Source organism: Hipposideros armiger, unplaced genomic scaffold (assembly GCF_001890085.2).
Source record: "Hipposideros armiger isolate ML-2016 unplaced genomic scaffold, ASM189008v1 scaffold_71, whole genome shotgun sequence".
Taxonomy (NCBI): domain Eukaryota; kingdom Metazoa; phylum Chordata; class Mammalia; order Chiroptera; family Hipposideridae; genus Hipposideros; species Hipposideros armiger.
The window spans coordinates 3,565,956-3,575,278 of record NW_017731421.1 but is presented as its reverse complement, the minus strand read 5'-3'; the positions used below and the strand labels follow the sequence as shown (position 1 = coordinate 3,575,278).

Here is a 9,323-nt window from a genome sequence, read left to right as displayed (position 1 = left end):
ATAAAATACAAAAAAAAAAAAGAATATGAATGCCCAGGTAGCCCCCACTTAGCCTAAGAGATCAAACAACCTGAATTTGGGTACTCTGTGTCCTAGTCATTTCTTGATACTTTTATTACAACATATAATATTTTCCATGGTGCCTTAATTTTATGTGCAAGTTTTCATACTAATTTCTTCAGCGGCTTGTTTCTTTTCACTCCGCATTTTAGTTGAGAGATTCATCCGCTCTGATACATAAGATTTTTATTTATTCACTTTTATTGTTATTTTGAGTTCCGTTGTATGAACAAGTGACAATGTAGTTGTTGATCAGGTTGCCAGGCTTTTTAGGTGTTTAAAGTTTTTTAGTCATAAGCAGTGCTGCTATATTGCCCATTCTTTACATAGCTTTGTGTCACCTTGTAGACACATATAAGGTGTAAGTGTGGTAAAGAACATGGCCTCTGGAGCTTCAGGCACAGCAAGATCCAGGTGCTCAGACGATGTCCCCAGGTATCTGTCTCATGCCGTCTCTTGACTCCACTTTCTTCTGGGCATTCTCAGTGGTCTCTCCACATGTGATGGTCCCCTAGTGGCTCTGAGCTGATATCCTGCCAGCTTAGCAGCCCCAGTGGACTGAGAGCACCCCTTTCTGGAAAGTTCCAGCAGGAGTCCATGGGCCAGATTGGGACATGTGTTCATCTTGAACAAGTTAAACCAGGAAAATGGGATCTCTCTTGGCCAAACCTAGGTCATGTGCTCATCCTAGTCAGTCTCATCAGAGCCAGATTGTGAGGGGCAAAGGGGTGATTCTCTAAAGAAAAAGTTGTCACCACACAAAGGAGGACTGGGTGGTGGGCAGAAAACAGCAGCAAAGGGCCAGGACCTCGTCAGCCCTTCCCATATGCACCCCTTTCCCAGTGCACATGCCACACTGCACGTGATTATCACAGGGCCACTTACATATCAGTGTCCCCTGAAAAAAGGAGACTTCATCTTTCACCTCATCTCCCAGGGCAGACGCAGCTCAGTGCCCAGCTCACAAACAGCTGCTGTGGAATCCACCCCTTGACCAAACACAGCCTGAGGAGGGGGAAAGGCAGGCAACCCTCAGCCCCTGTGGTTTTCACCTCTGCCCACTATGGACCAGGCGGACAGGCAAGAGGAAGAATATGTCCACCACACTTCACCCTTCTTTCTCTCAGCAAAACGAAGACCCAAAATGCTTTGTCCGACCCAAAAGTCCCCCTGTACTCAAACAGCTGTTATTGATTGAACACCCAAGTGCCACGCATATTTTATATGTGACAGGGTAAGATTTATCAAGATAGGAATGTGTCCAGCCTCCTGGGAATATACTAAGAACAGTTGTACATTTTAATAGGGTGGATTTTATGGTGTATGAATTATATCTCAATAAAGCTGTTGTTTTTCTGAAAGGACTACCAGGTCTTATATGGCATGATTCCACTTATTTGAAATTCAGAAGTGGCCTATAGTGATGGTAGTCAGAACAGTGCTGACCTTGGGTGGGGGCTACTGACTACAGGGCGTAGGAAACCTCTAGAGGGCTGGAAATATTGCGTATCTTGATCTGGTGGCTAGTACGTGGTGTATATCATGTGTCGAAATTTATTCAGCTGTGTACTTCAGACATGTATGCCTTAAAGCACACAAGTTATACTTCAGTAAAAAGTAAACCCCAAAAGGGCTAGGTGTTTTTAAATGAAGAAAAGAAACCAGTTCTAGAGTACATCAGAGCTCAGGTTTTTAACTTAAGACAGTTGGATTCTAAATCGTGCTCTACCACTTCCTATCTGTGACTAGTAAGTACTTGGAACAAGTTATTTAACCACTCTGTGCTTCAGTTTCTCCATCCATAAAATGGGGATGACAATAGTACCTTCACTGTTGCAACAATTTGAATGAGTTTATCCTTGCAAAATTCTTGGAACGGTGGTTGGCACATAGTAATTGCTCAGTAAATGTTAGTTATTTCTATTGTTGCTGATGTGGACCAAGCACAGTCATATCTCTGTGGATACAGAGATAAAAGATGCAGCCCTGTCACCATGGAGGGCACCATCCACTGGGAAGACAGACAAGCCAGCAGTCGTAATAGAGAGAGGAACACTGTCATAGCGAGAAGCCTGGAGTGTGGGAGCTCATAGGAAGAGCTCCCAAATTCAGCCAATGGTTCAGGTATGGGGAGGCAGGGAACCCTGAGTAGGAGGAAGAAGAGTGTGCAAAGGCACTGAGGTGACTGAGCAAGAGATGCATGAGAAATGGTTCAGCTGGTCAGTGCAGCTACGAGCGGCATCCATGGAAGACAAGGCTGGAAGGCAGGGAGAGGGAGCAATCCGAAAGTTCCTTCTCAATCACGCCATAAAGCTGGGATTTTCTTCTGAAGCCGAAGGGGAAACACCGAAGGATTAAATGGGGAAGTGACACAGGCAGATGTCTTTTGAGAAAGACCACACTGGTCACCTGTGGGGAATTCCCTGCATGGGAGCCAGACTAGAGGCAGAGAGGCCAATTAGGGGCTGTTCCTGTCCCTCAAGACACATACTGCAATTTGTACATTTAGATCCGTTTCTTTCCACATTTAGTGCTGATCTCCTCCCAGCTGGATCATGAGCCTCATGGAGGCAGAAACCGTATCTGTCTACTTCTTAGTCATCTCTTAGATGTCTGGCAAAAAGTGTTGCTGTCTGAATATTATTGAGTGACTAATGAGTGCACGAGGCACGTTTCTGTTCTCAGTTAACAGGCGGGGGAAGGGTGTGCAGAGAGGGGGCTGCTGCTGGGATTCAGGCATCATCCGGTGATGGAGTGAAGGCTGGGAGAAGTGGGATGGCGTGACTGTGTCAGGACTTCAACCCGTGTGGATGTGCAGAGGCAGGGAGTGACTCCTGAACTTCTGGCTCAAGCAATGAGGGGGAGCAGAGGTTCCACTTCCTCGGGAGGGAAATGGCAGCTTCAGTTTGGATCCCTGTGAGATGGCTGGTGGTGGTGTGTGTGTCTAGATGTTGCTGGAAAAAAACGATCAGTAGCTCAGAGGTATGGTTTAAGGAAGACAGAGGATGATTTCAAAATATTTAACCACATGGGTGACCACCGATTAGCACTCATGCTCGCCATGGGGCTGCAGCAAGGTGCTGGAGGCCTCTGCTGTGCCAGCAGCTTTTAGTTGCTGACTATGAGGAGGTCTAGCGGTCCCAAGGGAGGCCCTCAGGGGGCTGTTACAGCTATTTACCAAGCAGCACGTAAGTATTGCAATCTTTTAAACTCTGGTATGGCAGCCCATGAGCGAGCCCTGAAGCTCTTACTACGTGCCAGATGCTGTGCTAAGCTAAACCCTCTCTATCCACGACCTCCTTCAACCCTCACAACCACCGTGTGAGGTACCATCAAGTATCATCATCATCATTATCATCATCACCCTCACCATCATCTCCATTCTAACACGGAAAGTGGTACAGCAGCCTTCTCACCAGTGTGCTAATAGTCTCGCGTGGGAAATTTCACGGCAGCCTCTGATCATGGTACTGGATCACTGCAATTTAATCAACACCTTCAATAACTTGTGCATAGTCCCTGTTCAAAGGGCAGGGCAACCTTGTTTGCTGAAGGCCCCCATCACTCAGGGAAGCTTTCCAAGGGACTTCCCGCAAGCCTTTGCAAACCTGTTCTAACCACCCCTAGCCCAGCCCTGGTGGAAGTGGCCACGCCCTCTCTGTGCCCCACTACACCTAGCTATAGGACAAGGATCCTGACACGTACATCTTGAATTCATGGATGCTTAGCAAAAACGTCTGGCTGTGGGCTCAATAAATGTTCGCTGAATGAATGAGTGGACGCATGAACAAGGCTGAATTGTGACCGTTATTCAGTGTAAGATCCAGCTCCAGCTACCCCACCATCAGGAACGTGGGAGTGCATAATACACTCCTCTTATTTTCACCTTTGAATTTATATTTGATTACTTTTCTGACCCTTGCAGATGTTTTCTACTATAATAGTAAATGAGAATCTATTAAACCACTCCACAGTCTGAGATTCTAGGCTGCAGAAATTATGGCAAGAGGAACAGCAAGAATATGCCTGATGCAACCAATCAACCTGAGGAGGAACCAAGAGAATTTAACTTTCTCCATGCATAGGAGTTTACGCTGCTCAACTCCCTCCCTAAATGAGGGCAAAACTAGTGATTAAAGCATATACACCAACTCTTAGACATTAAAATAAAAACACAAATGATATCTAACACCTGTTTAAGGGCTCATCCTGATTTGGGGAAAGCATCATGCTCAAGAGTTGTGAAGCCTTACAGATGCCGCCTCAGGGACCCAGAATGATTGACAGAGGAAGTTCAGAGCTGAGGGGACCTTGGGCCAGAAAGGAGGGCATGAAGCTACACATGCACCCAGGTCTTGGCCCCTCTCTGCTCCAGGGTGGAAGAGAAGAGAGCTCCTGAAGACTCAGGCTGTCAAACGGGACAGCAGGTGCGGCACAGGTCAGTGTGGCCCAGCATTGGTGCTGGGGGCTGGTGAAGGATGCCATCACCTTCAGCAGTTCAGAGGGACTGGGTTCAGATCGCAGCCCTGCCACGTCCTAGCTAATGATCCTGCATGATGCTTCTCAGTCGGCTGCCCCTTTGCAAAATGGAAAATGATACTGCCTACTTCCCAGGAGTGTTAGGAGGAATAAAAGGCGGCTATGAAGTGCTTGGCGCAATGCTGGCACACAGGTACTCATGAAATACCCCTTTATGAGCTGGTAGGTGGAGGGCAACCTGGGAAGTAAAGGAAACATGTCCAGGTTTGCACGGGGGCCAAAGGTCACTAAGATAGGGTCTGAGACAATTGTTCTCAAACCTGGCTGCACATTAGAATCAGCTAGGGTGCCTTTAAAATCCTCATGCCAGCCTCTTTATACCCACTGAATTTGAATCCATGCGGGGGGGGGGGGGACAGGCATTTTTTTAAAGCTCCCCAGAAGATTCTAAAAGGTAGTCAGGGTTGAGACCCTCTGTTGTAGCTAACAAGAGTTGAGAGTCAATCATCTATAAACAAAATTGCTAATAGTCAATCAAAAGGATGTCCCCAGGCCTAAGAGTAAGGCCATCGTGGTTTTAGAATTGAAAAAAGTAATCTGAAAATTAAAAAGTTACCCATCTTTCTAATCCTGAACACTACACGTTAACAAAATATATCGTAATTACTAAACTCTCAGGAAGCAACCACTCTGGAAAAGTCATAACAAAGCTCAAGTGTTTATTAAGAATTAAAAATACTGTAAATAAGCCATACAGTTCATTTCACAGTAAACTAAACAAACCTTTTTTTATCTTTTTCTTTTCATTTTTTTTTCTTTTTTTCTTTTTTGAAGGGCAAGACAGCCATTAAAGAACAGTACAGCTCATAGGGAAAGGGAAACAGTAATCAACTACAGAAAAATGCACACGTTCCTCACAGATGGGGGTCCGCTCTGACAGCAGACCTCTTCATGGACATTGTGGTAAAAGAAAAAGACGTGGCCTCCATTCCCCAGGGAGATGGCCCATGCCTTTGTGGACACTGCCTGAAAGAATCCAAGGACTCCCCTTTCAGGGATTCTATACCTAGCGTTCTTTAGGGGCCCTACCAAGAGGTGACACAGGTTGGCCACAGGGGACTCTGTGGGGTGTTGTGCCTTCACATTCAGAACCCTCTGGATTCTTTGCATAGTTATCTTTGCATCACTGGGATGACTCAGGAAACGAAAAGACACCCACACCACGGAAGGCGGCCGGCAAGCAGCTGCTTCCTTTCAACTAAAAAATACAAGACTCATCCCCCTCCCTATTCGAAGCTGATATTTATGAGTTTTAACCAGTTTAAAGTGGAAGACAAGGAGTGACATCTCATGAAAACTTCGGCCAGAAGTATAAAAAAAAAAAAAATTTAAAGACCATTAAAAAGAAAAATGCCTCCTCCCCGCCCTTTTTCTTTTATTTGAAATCGGCCAGCCAGCCAGGCTCTTTTGAGGGTAGCGTTAATCTGCTTCTGTTAATCCTCAGTTGAAGCCATTACTGTTCTTCTCTGATAGAAGACACAACCCTGTTAACAGGCATCTCTGATCCACAGGGGCTGGGCCTTCAAGACACCAAACAAAAGCAGAAGCAGAAAACTTGAGAAACCAGTGGTGTGTGGTAATAATTGTAAATAAATTAACTGGGCACAAAAATACAAAATGCCTTGGTGTTCCAAGTTTTGTCCACCGCTCTTTAAGAGGGACAAGAATGTGGGGGACGGCGGGGGTTGGGGGAGGGCCCACGAGGGAGAAAAACAACACCTTTTTTTGGTCATGAGAAATTGAACTTTCGATCCACGCCCTGCACACACCATTGATTTAGACTTTTTCATGAATTTTTTCAACTTTCACAAACAACCTATCCAGGTCATTTCTCAGGTCATCGAGCAAACCCTTGGCTGATTCCAGGTTGTTCTCGTTGGTTTCTATTTTCACTGAGTATGCCACCAAACTGTCCACGGCAGTCCTGAGCATTTTCAAGTCCGATTCCACTTGGCTGACTGAGGATTTGAGGTGGTCTAGAGAAGAAAGTCTATCCAGGAAGTCCTGAGGAGGCAAGCGGGCCGCCTGGGCTTGGTCCTGACCCAGCAGCGTGTGGACTTGCTCTTGAACCTTCTGGAGCGCGTCCACGGTGCTGGGGAGCTCACCCACGCTTCTCTTGAGCTCCTCCACGTCGCTATAGAGGGAGAGCTGGGCCTCCCCGAGGCTCCTCACGGTGCTGGCCAGGCCGCCCTGCTCCTCCGAGGAGGAGCCCAGGGCCTGCAGGCGCTCCTGCAGGGTGGCCAGGCGCTGCTCATACTCCTCGCTCTTGGCCAGCAGGGACTCCAGGCTGTCGCGCTGCCGGGCAGAGGCCCCCTGCATGGCCTGGACGCCATCTTCCACAGTTTGCAGGCGGGAGTCCAGGCCCTGGCTCTTTCTCTGGAGCACGTCTAAGGCGTCGGAGTTGAAAACCCCGTCTTCCTCCGGCCTGAGGGACTGGGCCTTGAGTTGGCGCAGCTCCTCCTCCAGTCTCCTGATCTCCTCGGGGAGGCGGGCAGCGGCCTCCTCCGCCTGGAGGACCTTCTCCGTGAGGGCCTGCAACGTGAGGTGCTCCGAATGGGCAGCCTCCTTGAACTTCTGCTGCTCCTGTTTGAGGCTCACCAGCTCTTTGACCTCGGTGTAGACATCAGACTCCATGGTCTGGAGGGTGCTTCTGAGGGCCTCCATGTCCTTTTCTTTGGACTTCACCGAGGTTTGTATTTCCTTCACAACTTCCTTCAAGGCTTTCAAATCCTGCTTGTGCCCCTCGGAGTTTTCCAGAGAGGCAACCTTCGCCTTGACGTCGTTTATTTCCTTCTGGCTCCTCTTCTGGACCTCGGTGAAGATGGCAATGTTGTCGTTGATGGATTTGGTGAGCTCGGTCAGCCTCTCCTCCACCGTGTTCTCGAGGGACGTGAAGTCACGCTCCCGGGCGTCCTTCACCACATGGATCCCATCCGAGAGGTCTTTGAGAATCTCATTCTGGAGTTTTTGCAGAACTTCACTGATCCGGCTAATCTCAGTCTCCCCTTGCTTCACGACTTTCTCAGTGAGATCATGTTTATGCTGGAAGCTTCTCAGGATGGACTCAAAAGTCCCACATGTGGCTTGCAGAGACTGCACCTGTAACCAAAATCCAGATGTTAACTGCTGAGGAGCGCGGAGGAGTTGTACATATATACACATTCACGCAACTATATTTCTTTTTGTCCACCCAGCTTCCAGGTCCCCCCTCTTCTAGAATGGCACCACAATTTTCCTTTGGAGAACCTTCCACACACAATCCATGTGGTTTAGAGGATTAACCCGAGGGCCCTTCCAATTGCTCCAGGGATTGTTTGTAACCCAAGCCTGACCAATCAGCACCTTCCATCCACCTCACTCCCCAACCTGGAGCCACAGTGATTAGCCCAGGGATGGGCATGTGACCTAAGACGGGCCAACAAGTCAATTCCAGAACTGGGAAAGAAAACCTCTCTTTCTTCTGGGATTGCAAGCTACAGGATGAGGGAAGCCTGGAACTGCTCAGAGAAGCACATGAAGAACATTAGTCTAAGAGCTGAGCCAGCACAGAGGGAAGCCGAACTGAGAGACAACAAGATTAAGTTCTGACTACACAATGTGAATCCCTGCATACAGGTACACCTGAAGAAATCTACCCTTCGACTTTCTAGTTTCAGCTGGTAAGTTCTCTCTCACTCCCTCCCAGCCTCTCTTTAAGCCACTTTGAGCTGAGTTTCTAGCTTTTGCAATAGAAAGAGTCTCACAAGTTTTCACAGGACAAATACTGAGGCACATGGGAGACACTGGGCTGGGAGGCAAGAAACAAGGGCTGGGGGGTCTGCTCATCACTTTTAGCTATGTGGCCCTGAACAAGTCATTGTCTTCACTTGCAAAATGGGATCAGTGGACCAGATGATCCCTTAGCATCCTCTGGCTTTGTGACTACATTATGATCCTGTTGGCTATTACACATTCATTCTAAATAAATTCTACCCCAGGGAGCTGGTTTAATGTACTGAGAGGCTGACAGTATGATGATTAATGGCCTGGGCTTTATCCCGGTGTGGCACACAGTGCTACCTAGAATGCTTTCTTGGAAAAAAAAAACACAACAAACCACACTTGACTCTATCGAGTCTCTAGCTCTAATCACCAAGTCACAGAGAACATACAAGAGAGAAACATGCCATGAGGATGCAATCAGCCAAATCCACAGTGTGGAAAATTCTACAGGACAAATAACCAGGATCTTCAACAATAACATTTTAAAAGAGGGAAAGACAGAAGACTATCACAGACTGAAAGAAATTTAAGATTTATCAATCAAATGTAATATGTGGACTTAAATGGGTGCTCATTCAAATAAACCAAACCAAATATAAAGAGACATACTTTTGAGAGAATTGGGGAAATCTGATTATGGACTGGGTATTACAGGATAATCAAGAATTATTAACTTTGTTGATATATTGTGTTTTGTCAAAAAAAACAAGGAAAGGAAATGGAATGAAAGGAACTCTTATCTGTTAGAAATTAATCCTAAAATACTTTGGGTGAACTAATGTGTCAGTCAGGGATGAATTTTTTTTTTTTTAAGATTTTTTTTTTTTAATGGGGGAATTGGGGGAGGGGAACAGCATTGGGGAATCAGGGAAGGGGAACAGACAAGTTGCTGTCCTTTTGTTCTTCAGCCTAGTTGTGGAGGGCGTTGCTTCACTGGCCCAAGTTGGCACCATCATTGCGCT

The 9,323-nt window shown here is 46.9% G+C and overlaps 1 protein-coding gene across 1 annotated transcript in view; it reads right to left on the bottom strand.

The window, feature by feature from the left end:
• Positions 1-5,241: 5,241 nt before the first annotated feature.
• CKAP4 (cytoskeleton associated protein 4) overlaps positions 5,242-9,323 on the bottom strand; it is a 10,471-nt gene continuing 6,389 nt past the window's right edge. Inside the window, exon 2 of the mRNA XM_019642574.1 lies at positions 5,242-7,698. Coding sequence (XP_019498119.1) covers positions 6,376-7,698 — 1,323 coding nt within the window. The 3' untranslated portion in view covers positions 5,242-6,375. The remainder of the gene's footprint in view (positions 7,699-9,323) is intronic.